The sequence below is a fragment of the Harpegnathos saltator genome, unplaced genomic scaffold, assembly GCF_003227715.2.
Source record: "Harpegnathos saltator strain DR-91 unplaced genomic scaffold, Hsal_v8.6 scaffold224, whole genome shotgun sequence".
Taxonomy (NCBI): domain Eukaryota; kingdom Metazoa; phylum Arthropoda; class Insecta; order Hymenoptera; family Formicidae; genus Harpegnathos; species Harpegnathos saltator.
The window spans coordinates 1,141,797-1,156,109 of record NW_020230011.1 but is presented as its reverse complement, the minus strand read 5'-3'; the positions used below and the strand labels follow the sequence as shown (position 1 = coordinate 1,156,109).

The 14,313-nt window shown below is 40.7% G+C and overlaps 2 protein-coding genes across 7 annotated transcripts in view; both read right to left on the bottom strand.

Moving 5' to 3' along the window:
* Positions 1–123: 123 nt before the first annotated feature.
* On the bottom strand, positions 124–6,008 carry Hsl (hormone-sensitive lipase). Of its 4 annotated transcripts, none has more exons than XM_025298565.1 (11): positions 5,478–6,008; positions 4,912–5,324; positions 4,601–4,805; positions 4,315–4,528; positions 3,919–4,106; positions 3,418–3,700; positions 3,084–3,303; positions 2,633–2,811; positions 1,960–2,288; positions 1,636–1,761; positions 124–1,554 (listed from the first exon to the last, which is right to left on the bottom strand). In XM_025298565.1, the coding sequence occupies exons 2-11, from the start codon at positions 5,268–5,270 to the stop codon at positions 1,486–1,488; spliced, it is 2,172 nt and encodes a 723-aa protein (XP_025154350.1). In that variant the 5' UTR covers positions 5,271–5,324; positions 5,478–6,008; the 3' UTR covers positions 124–1,485. The 4 variants fall into 4 exon arrangements, with proteins under 4 accessions (XP_025154350.1, XP_011148927.1, XP_011148928.1 ...); XM_011150625.3 differs by having other exon boundaries at positions 4,912–5,714; positions 5,798–6,008; XM_011150626.3 differs by having other exon boundaries at positions 4,912–5,714; positions 5,802–6,008.
* Positions 6,009–11,638: 5,630 nt separating this feature from the next.
* Positions 11,639–14,313, bottom strand: part of Appl (amyloid-beta-like protein) — a 35,910-nt gene continuing 33,235 nt past the window's right edge. For 2 of the 3 annotated variants that reach the window (XM_011150628.2, XM_011150629.2), the window contains exons 12-15: positions 14,066–14,226; positions 13,710–13,936; positions 13,307–13,453; positions 11,639–13,144 (exon numbers count right to left, since the gene is read on the bottom strand). In XM_011150628.2, coding sequence (XP_011148930.1) covers positions 13,034–13,144; positions 13,307–13,453; positions 13,710–13,936; positions 14,066–14,226 — 646 coding nt within the window. In that variant the 3' untranslated portion in view covers positions 11,639–13,033. The remainder of the gene's footprint in view (positions 13,145–13,306; positions 13,454–13,709; positions 13,937–14,065; positions 14,227–14,313) is intronic. The other variant, XM_011150630.2, reaches the window with a different exon arrangement.

Genomic DNA, 14,313 nt, shown 5'->3' with positions numbered 1-14,313 from the left:
GAATCAAATTGGAGTCGCAATAACCGAGAAATAAAAGAGAAATAAGTATTACACGTAACATAAGAGATTACTATTTTATTCGTACGTCGTATTCTGAGGTGAAAGATATTATATCGACTTAAATTTTTACATATTTTTATTTATTTTTATTGTCCATCGATCTTTTCTATTTATACATACTGAAAAATTTGTACACAGTGTATTTAAGCCATGCTCCTCATAAAATGGTGATATTAAAACAGTTACATATGTATTGAAAATATAAATGAAATAAGGAATACTGATTATATCATTCTGGATCTGCGCGCGACGTATATTAAATTTCCTTAATATGAAATAATGTACGTATATATTACAATGAAGTGTATAAGATTGCACGAAAAACCGTGCGAAGAAGCTCACATATTGTATAATAGTGCCTTGTAAATATGTTTACAACGATAACTTATACCCCTCTCTCTCTCTCTCCTCTACGACGCACATAAGAAATCAGCATATGATACTAAGTACACGTCGAACTTTTTTTTTTTACATGTACAAGATGTTTATATCATTACCGCTAATACTCGCGGTTTCAAGAATATTTGAGGGCTATAAGCATTCTAAGTGGCTTTAGACAATGCTGCGTTTTAATGCAACACATCAATGTACATGTAATAATATCAATAGTAATTGTTAAAGCCCATTTTGTTGATGACACATGATTCGCGATGAAGCGGATTCTACAGAGAAAAAATAATTTGACAAATAAAATTTACACTTCATTGCTCATCGTTCGCTACGTAGATTTCATACATTCTTGAGGATATTTTAACTAGACGAAATTTAAACAATGACTAGTTCCTTTTTTGTCTACTAGATCTAACGGGACGTTTAATCCGTTCTAAATCGATCGAGAAAATAATATATCCAAATTTTCCGACATGACACTAAAACAATGCAAAACACGCCAATGCGGATCTATTTTCTTTCGGCAGAAAAATAAATACTATATACATCAATCGTTTTACTAAAACACTTAACGAGGTCTTTAAAGGATATCTTTTGAAACGACAATGAAATAAAATAAATACGCAGCTTTCAAATTTTCGTCACGGAAACTCCGAACACGATCAAAAACGAGATCTGTTAGCAGGAATCCTCCCGATATTATATAAATTAATTTAAATTACCAATTAATTAAATCTCGTGTAGCGAGAACTCGCGAATTATAGATCGTCCAAAGTGGACTTTAGCTAGAGTAAAAAAACAGCAATGCGAATGGCCGAATGCTGACTGAAAGCTCCGATATTACTATCCATTATTTGTCTATTCTTCGTGGAACATCGTTATAAATCGTTGATGAAAGCCGTTGAAAATAATAACAGTGCTGGTCGTGACGGATAAATAGTTATCGCGACACTAAAGTACCTCTCCCGTTTATAATCCTATCTAAATCAGCATTTATATGTTAACAATGATATAACTACTCCGCGTTGTATATAATTACAACTCCAGCAACTCCTTGATTCTCGTAGCACAGAGATCAGTGGCCTCCGCAGCTTCTTTTGAAACCTACGAATTACAATATGATGATACGCATATACTGCGCATCCGGAAGTCAAGCAATAGATAATAAAGAAAGACAATGTTTACCAATAGCAGATTGAGAAATCCGTGCGGCAATCCCGGCAATATATCCAACGTAACTTTATTACCAAGCGAACGAAGTTTCCTCGCGAACATGACGCTATCATCGAGGCAAGGGTCAAGCTGTAACGACTGCAAGCGAATTATTATGTAAAAATATGCTATACATACGTGTGTGTGTGTGTGTATATATATATATACATATATATATATATACACGTATATCAAAAATATCCTTGAACTTTTGATTTTTTCCTGATAGAACCTGATAGAAAACCATCCACTTATTTTCAATATAAATGAGTTGCAACAAAAGTCTCGAACAGATACCAGTAACTTTATGGGCGGCAGATGGACTAATGTATCGTCTGATGCGAGATAAGGACTCAAGAATGGATCCCTCGGTATCGTAAAGGTGAGTTCTTCCAAAGGACTTTTGCTACTCTCCACATCGAGTTCCTTGGTCTCCTTGTTGTTCTTTCCGCCGAAGGACCATCCGAATAGAGACCACGATTTGTCGCTTCCTGAAATATTACCATCTCTGCTGTCACTGCCATTCGCAACGAACGATGACGAAGCGAGGCCCGAGTTTCTGTACATATCTACAAATCGGCTGATATATTCCCGCGACTTTGCCTGTACTTTCGGACATTCAGTACCTATCGCATTAAAAAGTTTCTCAAAATATATACTAGGAGGAGAGAACAATTGTACATATATCTGTACTTCGAAGGAAGAAGGACCAGATTTATACATATATCTTTTTCGAGCTTCTATCGGAGAAAGTCTTCGGATTCCTAAGAGAAGAAAAAAGAAAGAAAAAAAATTCTCTCGGTTCAAACACCGTGGATTTTGTGGTGGTTAATCACTGGGATAGCAGTCAACCAATTAGCCTAATTAATTAACATACCGTAGACCAACATTTTCCAAGGTACAGATATAAGTAACATAATCGCGTAATAATATAACACAGCATGTACTTGGCTGTGTGGTTTGTATGTACCATCGACTTCTGTCAGGCTGACGGAATTTAATGTAGAATCGGACGCTAAAGATACTAATTTCTGCGCGCCATTTGCGCCGTCGCCGTTCGGACTCAGAGCGAGCGCTATAAGGTCACTTTCGCTCACTTCCGCAAAGGACTCTGTGTCCGATTTGACGCACTCTTCAATCTCGTGTTCCCTGTCAATCACAAGAAAAATCGATTACAAATCGGTAACTCATCGCGTCACGTACACATCCATCCAATTGTCAATCGTGTCATCAGCAATTGAAATCAAATGTAGCAATAGCTTAATCGACAACGAAGAAAGCGTATGTAAAAAAAAAAAATTGTACTTCTTTTATCGATTACGTACTTCTTCTGTTACTTTCGTATAAGAATAGATTATTGCTCTCTAGTGACAATTCGATAAGTGAATTTTACAAATTCTCTTAGTCTCTCGAAGTCTTACTTGATGAGTTTTTTGTCAGTTGCAACATAAGCTTTCAAGCATCGCATCATAAATCCGAACGGCAATAACGGGTCAGTGAGACAAAGCATACGGGAGGGCGATGGGATGAAATCGACGAGTATCGGTACGTATGCCATAAAAATACCGTCCGGTTTCCTTATGTTTAATTGTAAGCATCTCATAATGGCCCCGAGATTTAAATTACCACCCGCGGAGTCACCTGTCGAAATATTGAATTGTCGAAAATCAATTGGTTCGCTGTGCAATTGATCATCAAATCGACACATACATACACACACACACACACACACAACTCGAACAGATATTTATTTACCGACGAATATAACTTTTTTCACTGTGCTTCCAAGTAACGTGCTCGCATGCTTCAACGCCCAGGCGTATGTGTACAACACTTCCTCAAGTGCACGAGGATAGGGGGCTTCCGGAGCTAAACTATAATCTATACTTAAAATTGGTACACCGAGCTTCACCGCCCAGCTTCGTAAATACACCTCGTGCGATCGTGACGTTTGGGCCACGAATCCGCCCCCGTGACTGTGAATGATCAATCCATCACTTAGGCTTAGTAATTCTCCCCCTATACCCCCAGATCCAACCTTGATAAAATATTATCGATTATTTCAAGAGGATTCTTGTTCTCTCCCATTCACATTCTCTTTCTCTCTCATTCACACATACACATACATACGCACCCATATGTGTACCTGCCCCCCTTTCTCTCTCTCTCTCTCTCTCTCTCTCTCTCTCTCTCTCTCTCTGTCCGTCTCTTTCAACCAAATACCAAGTCAATCGTGTAAACATTAAAAATATTTACCATTCCTAAACGCCGTTTGGAGCTGAGTAATCTAACATGAATTGGCTTCTTTCCTATATGACTATTTGGTATCGGAATTGAAACAGTCCCGCCATCAAGAGTAGGCAAGATCAATTCCTCGGGTGGAATAGATATCACTTGATTGATAGCTAAATGCCTCTTTATGGATGGTAATCTGGGTAATAACTCTAAAATAGATATAACAGAGACTTTGTCACTTATAGATAAAAGTATATTAATTAAATATCTTTGTGCTCCAACAATGTGAATATAAACGTTTTAAGTGTAAAACAGCTCTTTGATACATATACACACACACACACAAACACACACACACACATATATATATATATGTATACGCATATATATTTATTTATTAAATATTTTTTCTCTTACCAGATTCATTGAGAAACCAAAATGCTTGACAGAAAGAGATATCAGCATGCTGAGATATACTAACGATACGACGCGCCCTTGCTTCAGGATCCAATAAATACTTAACAAAATTAGACCATCGCCCTAATAATGTACCATTGTTATAAAAAACTTCACTATAAGATGCCATACCAAATGTTATTGTTTTCAGTACATGTCTCAAGCTATCGCAAAACTGAAAGCATGAATAAGAGTAAGAAAGATTGAATCCAAATACAAGTATGTCACATAACGTCAACCGAAATACCTGGAACCCTAAACATCTGCCGTAGAAGCAGTACTGATTAACGTCCCCCGTTTTACTGAGAAGTTCTTGAATAGTGTGGTTTTCAGTTGGGAACAGAGACAACTTGCCATCACTTATCACCTCTGTACTCCATGTATAAAGTGTTTTTAAATGCTGTAAACATGTGTACAATGAGGCTAATAGCTGGGAGCATGCTTCTACCTCCCTGAAAATGAAGAAGGCAAATTCAGTGTCGTTGGTCGAATAAATATTATAGCAATAATATAATAGCAATATAATAGCAATGATTAGTAGCACATTGCATTGTTCACCTCATGTGATAACTCTTTCGAGACAGTATGGAATTCTTCTGACGATACATCTCCTGACATACCATGTTGCAGTGCAAGATACCCTTGTCAACCAATGAAAGGAAACTCCTGTACCCGTTGCCAGGGACCTCTTCGTCATAGTCAAAGTGCACCGCGATTTTGGCTACCTCTCGATACAAGGGCCGCAGTTGATCCAAGTGATCTAGGATCGCTAGAAGTGCGGCCTTGATCCTGACACCGTTCGCGTCCTGATGGGACGTGAAATACTCCACATTGGCACAGCATATCTCCCGCAACGCGCCCCATTGCAGCGGCTCGAAGTCCTCGAACGGTCTGTCGAAGTCATCGTTCAACGACATCTGAGCGATACTACGAATCCGCTTGGCTTACTTGTGGCTCCCTTGTGCTCCGCACTAATTCATACGTTTAATCGATCGAATAAACAAGGTTTCGCACACAGGTATCGCATGTCCTCAATTTATAACCACTTGTCTCGCCTGTCTAACGAAGCGTATTCGTGTGCATGTCCCACGGGTATAGGTTAAAGTCCAAAAAATACTCCTTACCGATGTGGAGACACAACCAACAGTTCAGTCTCGTTAAATATATCAAGTGTATTTGTATATGTCAACACATTATCGCGCTACTGCGATACAATGCTATCGCCGACGAGACCACGGACAGCGAGAAACGGCTGACAGGAACCATTCATCGGTGCGATTCAATGCAGCTCTCAACAACCGGGAGGTGGACGGCTAGGTAGGTGCTGCTGACTGAGAATATCACCGGCCGCGCGCTGTGAGCTGTGTGAGAGAAGTCGCGACCAACGTCCTAACTGGACTTTGAGATAGCACAAAGTGACGCAATATATGAAGTTCATACGTACATACATATGTACAGCTGCCACACGAACGACCGTTTACTGTTTTGTCCACAGCGTAAACACAGAAAACCGCTTCGCTTGGGATTTCACATTATTAGCCACTCGGTCGACTGTCAATGTTGGAAGACAGAGCGCGTCTGTTCGCGACGCAGTCGCGCGCAATTCGATACCGCTCTTGATTCAACAGTTCGCGAAGCAGAACGAGAACGCGCTCCAATTCAAGTCGATCGCCGTTATTCTCTCACTCACTAGCTTGTTCGTCTATTGAGGAAATTCGAACGAATAATAACTTTATTCGCTGAATCAGTCATTATCGAGTGACAAAACATGCACGTGCACGACAGAGAGAGAGAGAGAGAGAGAGAGAGAGAAAGAGATTAATATATCGATGATTCATTCAATGACGTACGTATATTTTTACTAGCATGTAAAAACATCTTTCGCAAAATATCAAAATGATTCCAGCTAATAGGCGATAATTATCCATATGCGAGATCATCAGTTTTACATCATGAATAAAAATATACGACGAGATATCAACACAATATAAATATAGCGAATATTATTACTCAATCAAGATCTAACAAAGTACATGTCAATTAGATTTACGCAAATATACGCTAACGTCTACAATAAAACTTTTTTACTTTTACTATAAAAATGTCTATGAATTATGACATTGATTCCGATGAAAGTAACGTATTACAACCGCTATGACAAAAAGAGAATCGTTCAATGCGATAATACAATATATTAACATGACATATAAGTAGCGAAATGTGATTACGTTTAGCCAATATATATATATATATATATATATATATGTAACATATATATATATAGATGTACATAAACATACACTGATTACTTAAATTAGTTTTCTTCTGTTCTTTTACGTAGAAATATTTTTATAAGACATAAATTTATATTCAAAGTAACAATAATTATTTAAAAACTATTCAGTGAGAGATGCTATATTCGATTGCGTTTAGCCAAAATTTGCGTAATATTTAAATTTAAATTTTAAATTACAAAAAATGCGTGCGTACTATTTAAATTCAAATTTAAATTTTAAATTACAAGTTTACAGGATCGAAGACTTCAAATGCCGAATTTGGAATTTCAAATCTTTAAATCTGTAAAGTTGAAAATTCTTAATAGGATTATAATAAAACATTCGTAATGAAACAAGTAGCGGGTTTCTTTTATAATTTATTTATTGATAAGTAAAATTACATATATCCACAAACACAATACGTTCTTTCACGGGGTGTAATAATGCGTTAAAACTTGTGAGCGGCGAGGAGAGACTCTGTGAAGGAGAAAGAGGGACGAGGGGACAAATTTGGTTTTGGTCTTTCGACACTGTCCCTTGCTTTTTCACGTGAACAACGGCGACCCTCGGCGTTTCCTTTCGCGATTACGATTATCGATCGTGAAGAAAAAAAAGAGATATTCAAGATAATATTCGCTCAAAGCAGAGGTACACCACATCAATTCATTCAATTCACAATTCAGTTTAATTCAATTCAATCTTATCAATTAGTCTCGTCGCTATCGTTCGCGAGCGCTTCTTCTTCAATTTCTAAAGAGCGTCTTGAGAAAGAAAAAAACTTGACACGTGCGAAACATGCGCGTGTCAACTCACGTACAAAATACACGATACACACATGCACGCACGCGTGCATATTCGCACACACATACACACACATATACACCCACATTCGCCCATACGCGCGCGCACACACACACACACACACACACACACACATCTGAGTGTATATAAATATTTATTACATATATGTATGTTAATGTATATCCCATACATCGGAAAGAAACGTGGGGTCAGTCCTTACGTAAATTTCTCTTTGGCATTAATTTATGCCAGCAGTTCAATTTAACAACAAATTTTTGTAACTGCTTCTGTGCGAGGATAACGTCTTTTTCCCAGCTGTCACGATTAATTGCTACGTAATTAATTATTTCTCTCGTATCGCTCCGCCACGAATCGCCGTTGTTCGCGGTGAGGAAAAACAAAAATCTTTCGTGCGCATTAGTATGATAAAACTTCCGAAAGTTCGGAAAGTTGAATTTCTCGACCCTATATGATAAAAATATTATCGGGAGTCGCGGCAATTAGTTGCCCTCGCGCGTCAACACGTATAATTTTATCCCCGTTTGTTTTATGCACGAATGAATAATAATCGTGCGTGATGACCACGGAGAAAAGTTTTACATGTGCAAGATAAATATATAATCATATATGAAAATATCGCAGTTATTTTACCGAGCGTTTAACGCAGTTCGCAGTTAATTGTACCAAATTAATATATAGTTGAACGAACGGCATAGCCGAGAGTTAATTTGTAGTTGGGTACACACGGGAAAGACACATTGCGCGCAGTCGACGGGACGCAGAGTCGGGTGAATCGCGATTGCTGTGCTGCTATGCGGCGTAGAGTTTAATTAACGTCGTCGTCGTCGGCTCGACAAAGACATTTTTCCGCGAGACAAGGTCGAAAACAGCGCTGAGCGGGGGCAACGTAATCGCGCGAGAACCGCGACGGTCGTCGCAAGACGAGAGGATGATACACACGAGAGGAGGAGACACCGAAAGAACTGTAAAAATAAAGTCTAGCTTTTAGTCGTTATTATACTCTTTTTCTCCGTCTCTTGGACTTGCTAATCTGGACTGTGACTTCAAGGACGTATATTTTTTCTTCTCTCTTCATCTTCTTCATCTCCTTCTTTTCCTCACGTCTCACATGGCTTTTAAGCTAAGTCAGTTACCTCGATATAATATTTATATGTGTTTGTATGTGTGTATATATATGTGTGTGTATACATATATACATGTATACACAAACACACGCACACACACATACCATTATACTTTTTTACAAAAATCAATTCTTAAACTTATATACGGAGATGGCCCGATGCAAATTCACAGTATTTTGAAGTACACACGCTAGCACGACTTTCTCTCTCTCTCTCTCTCTCTCTCTCTCTCTCTCTCTTTTTTCTCTCTTTTTCCGCTCTCTTTCCCACCGCCATGTAATCACCGAAACATGATATGCTCCGACTGGCTAATACTGATACATCATCTCAATGTCCGACATGAAAATCATCGCGAAAGCATTAGATCATTGTTGTCTGCGCGCGGGAGCACAGTCGCGCGTTTTTGTCTCTTGGTCTATGATAAGCCGATTTTATTCATTTACGTGTATATTATCATACGCACGCACGCACGCACACACACACACACACACATGTGTGTGTGCGTGCGTGCGTGTGCGCGCGTATATGTGGTACTCGAGAAATATATCTCTTTCTCTCTTTCTCTCAAATAATTTGCTCTGCATTTAATCGCGAAAGATTCGGCGAATTTAATCCCGTGAAATTTAGCAGACGGAATATCTTGATCGAACATCCGTTGTCGTTAACGCAGGTTAATTGAATCGGCAGTACTACGTTTCTTAGACTAGAAGAGCCGCTCCCAGCCACGGCAGCCAAGGCGCGATCGCTTAGAAAAATAATAAGCCCCTTTTGCTGTAACCGCAAGATCTTCAGCATCTGTGAATCCGTATCAAGGTCAAGGTTCATATGCGATGTTGTCAATGTTGCTTTTTTAACGACTATGCGCTATAGGTACATAATATTTAGTTAATTTAATATGTATACATGTATATATGCATGTGTATATATATATATATTTGTGTATATATATATATATATATATATAATCTATATATTATCCATACGACACACACACACACACACACATATACATATATAACAGATATTTATATCATTATTGTTAACGCATTGATGCTATTTGTTGTATTCATAGTCATAGTACATTCAATGGTATATAATTGCTATCGCGTCTTAATATATCTAAAATAATATTTTTAACATTTAGCGATGTGTGTGTTGTTTATGTGTGTGTCTGTGGTTGCATTTTTGTTGCAGGCTACACACCCTTTTCACCGGAGTTGCGTGAGACAAATGATTCGCGTTGTGTGATTCGCTAGATAGAAAGGCAGCTGCTCCACGTGCGCTTAGGAATAATATCTAAAGATCTCTCTCTTTTCTTCCCTCCTTTACCATTCTCTTCTTAACCGCCCTACTTTACGGGCGATTGTGTCACGCGAATGCAGTAGTAAATAGTAGTAGTAGTAGTAGTAATAGTAGTAGTAGTAGTAGTAGTAGTAGTAGTAGTAGTAGTAGTAGTAGTAGTAGTAGTAGTAGTAGTAATAGTAGTAGTAGTAGTAGTAGTAGTAGTAGTGGTAGTGGTAGTGGTAGTGGTAGTAGTAGTAGTAGTGGTAGTAGTGGTAGTAGTAGTAGTAGTAGTAGTAATAGTAGTAATGGTGGTGATGGTGGTGGTAGTGGTAGTGGTGACGGTGGTGGTGGTGGTGGTGGTGGTGGTGGTGGTGGTGGTGGTGGTGGTAGTAGTTGTAGTAATAATAAAGTAGCGAGTATTTCGCGTGGTAAAGTGAGTTCAATAGAAGAAGGGGAGACCTTAGAATGTTAACTGGGAATGTATTCATGCACGGACCATTGCATGTGGAACACTGTACACATACACGAGACAAAACAGCGACTGCGTGCGTTTCGCTCTTTCTTTCCTCTCTCTTTTTGTAATCGCTACCTACACGGTGTGATAATCGTCGCGCGTCGAGCCGAATCCGTCTCTCCTTTTCACACGTATTACTCGCTATATATGTGTAATATTGAATATACCAGTGAACGGTCGGTCGACCGAGCACGTGAAGGTGCGCGCATACGGTGCAAAAATTATGGCAGATACTCGAGAAATATCGTCTCATCTCTGTGTCTCTTGTGTGTCCGTCACGCGACGGACAATCGAAAGTCCGGAAAGACGTCGCTGTGAAGAATAGCGACGACTCGACAAACAGACATCCTAATCTCACGGACGTCCAGACAGCGTGTTGATCTTCTCCGCTGAAGATCACACCGATCTTTCATCTCTGCGATACTGCGAGCCGAATGATACATCTCACCCGGCGGCACTAATTGACGCACCGCATTGCGCGGACGTCACACGCACTCGTCGCAAATGAGTTCGATGAAAGCGTATACCGCGTGTTTCGAGGTGAACGTAAAGAGAAAACTGTGCTTCCCCACGCGACCCAGGCGCTAAAGTGCGGGCTACTACTTTTTTTTTTTTCTTGACCATATACAAATATATATAAGCATTAAACGTGTAATATATTATATATCATCGTCCTCGTCGTTTTCGTCATCGTATATAATTAATAATACCCTAAGATAATTATTGTATAAACGATCCAATCCTTTTCTTGTATATTTTTTTTCTTTTTCATTTTACCTTTATCTTCCGCGAACGCAAAATGGGAACGCAAAAGAGAAACGCTTGCTCCAAACCCGCCGCCGCTTCTTTTCTCGTTTCTTTTCCTTTCGTTTTGTTTTTCTTCTTTTTTTAACGACCTAAGAGTCGGAGGTACTAATGCCACTCAAGTATGTGCTCCAGTGAACTGTTCCTCTTGCTCGACAGTATCGGCGTGACCTCTCCGATGCGCGTCGGGTCGCGTCGCGTTCGCGTTCACGGTATGCGACGTACGACGAGCGTCGCCTCCTCGACTAGGTCGAACGAGACTGCCGAACATTCTCCGTGCTAGCGTTCTGTCAGCACCTCGACAAAAACGGTAGACTTTCGCGTGGAATGATACAGAATATTTACCATCTTGCTTCGTTCGTCGTTATCATCTTCATCATCATTATAATCGTTATTATCGTCGTCGTCGGTGTCGTCGTCATCATTGTCGTCGTTAACTTCGACAGATACGTCAATGATTCTTATAATTCCCTTATATCTTAAGTTCTCTTTTTTTTTTTATCATCTAGCAGTAGACGTGTTTTTTAAGTACTGAAGAAGGTCACCGAGAGTAAACCAGGCAGTGGGAATATCGAACGGAAGGACGAGGGGGGAAAATAGGAAGGGATAGGTGAAGGGGCGGAAAAAATACAGCTGCATTACAAAGGTGAAACGTGCAACGATGACACGCTTGTGACAGTATGTGTTCTGATATTTTAAGAGTGCCCCGCATACAGCTCGCTTTTACTCTGCCGTCTCGATTAATTAGCACAACGTTACAACGATTATGTGCGCGCGATTACAATCGAAATATTTTATACTTCTACGCTGTCTCAGTGACAAGTTACTATAATCGCTATCGTGTTCTTCGTGCTTTTTCTCTTTTTTCTTCTTTCCTCTCTCTCTCTCTCTCTCTCTCTCTCTCTCTCTCTCTTCGCGAAATACTTAATTAAGCTGCGTTACAACATTTCTCTTATTGCCATTGATTATCTCCGAAAATATCAGAACCTAAAAATACAGCAAAGAGCGCAAAAGGACGCCGTGTTTACGCGCCGTGCGCCGCGTTCCTTCCATTCGTCGTTTGAGCGACAAGGAGGTTCTCTCGTCCAGGAGGAGAGCGAAGAGCGGCTCGAGCACACAACGTTAGAGGCGAAGGAACATCGAGGTCAAGTCTAAAGGACGATGTGTTTCTCTCTACTTTTACAACGAGACGCGCTCCTTCCTGCGTTTTTACCGGACATGTAGTACATATGGACGATAACGCAATTGTAAAATGATGCGTGTGTTGCGTGAGATACTTCCGAAGATAGCTTCTATCATACATATCTGGCATGTTCGTATGGCACATCACGTAAGACATATGCGAAATTTTCAACGACTGCTTCCCCGTCTGTGCGCGCGTGTGTCCTCGCCTACAAGCTTTATTTTACACGTGTATATTGTCAAGCTCTCTCGGAAACCGATCTTGCACCGCGACGCAGTCGCGGTTTAAGAGAGAGAGAGAGAACGTGTGGCGATTACGTTACATAAATGCCGCGAGCACGATCTGCTGATTGAGGGACGCGTATTCCCGCGCGATTCGCGAGAGGCGCATTCGAGATGCGCAGATTCCACGTCTGTGGTTGTCTTCGGAAGAATCTCGAGGGAGTTAGAGATGTGTGTGTGTGTGTGTGTGTATGTGTGTGTTGGTGTGTATGCATGCGTGTGTGTGTGTGTGTGTGTGTATGCATGCGTATGTGTGTGTACACGTACACGCACACGCGTTATTTATATCTTACTCTAACAAAATATTATGAGATTCTCGAAGAAAATACGCGAGAACGAATGGCTTTGCAATCAGCTTGAAATCAAAACTGCGAACGCCTCGGGCGGCCGAATTATTCCTTCACCTCGAAGTATTTGTATGTAGGATTCTCGTACCCGTTGATCTGCATATTCGCAACGTGCCGCTCTTCGGGCGTAGCCGCCTGATCGACCTCGATGAAACCCTGTGTCGGAAATGGAATATGCGCCATTAGTCTTCATGTCGCGCGCACTATCCATCAGAAGGTATACGCCGTTACGCGTTGCGAGAACGTTATTAATATCGCATCGACCAGATGGAGATACAAATCGACATTGTGTCATTCAACGATGATAATCTGACGTACCTGACTGTGGGGGCTCCTCGCGCTACGTCTCTTGAATACCGCGACACCCACGACTGCAGCTGCCATGAGTACTATTCCGCCGAACGCGAGCGTGAAGTAGACGGATCGGCTCTCTCTGTGGTACACCTCCCGCCTCACGGAGTAACCCTGAAAGCGAAAATGGTCGACAATCATGTCGCCATCCAAAATATTTCTCTCTACGATATATCAATACCCGATATTTCAACTGTGCATCTACGTGTCCAACAAATTATAGATGTGTGTGTGTGTGTGTGTGTGTATGTGTGTGTGTAAAATTGTATACTATAAATTATATTAGGTATATTACATAAATTATACATATTATGTCAATATATTTAATAATAGTGATTGTTATTATTATTATTATTATTGTTATGATTACAGGCTCGGAATGAGAGACATCGTGTGTCATGCTGTGCGCTGCTCTGACCACTCCCTCATTGTGCATGGCAGCGACCGCGGCAGGCTGCTCCGATTGCTGAGGGATATCCTTGGTGTCAATGGCCGAATCGCTCTCCTCGTGCTGCTCCTGTTCCGTGCGCAGCTCGCCACGTTCCGCCTTGCGTTGCTCCTTGCGCGCTCGTTCGAGTTGCTTCTGATGTTCCTTCTCTGTAAAGTGTAATTCGCCTTGATGCTTCTCGCCATAGCGTTTCCCGACCTTACGAGATGCACGAGATTCGACATCTTCATAGACCGAGAATTTGTCCGGTTGATCGGATTACAAAAATAAATAAATACCTTGCTGCTTGCTGGCGACGTCGGCCTGATACTTGTCGAGAATAGCTGCCTCCGCTTCGCGCGTCATCGCCAGCAGCAATCCCGGAGTTTCATCCTTACTCCTGAGGGCCAAAACGTAATCGTCCATGAGACGGCCAATCTTTGCGCTTAGATCTGGATATCTGAACACAGGAGAAAAAAAATGAATCTGTCTCTCTCGAGTCGCGCGGCGTCAGCGTTCTCTTTTGCTCGTTTCGCGTACGCGATGT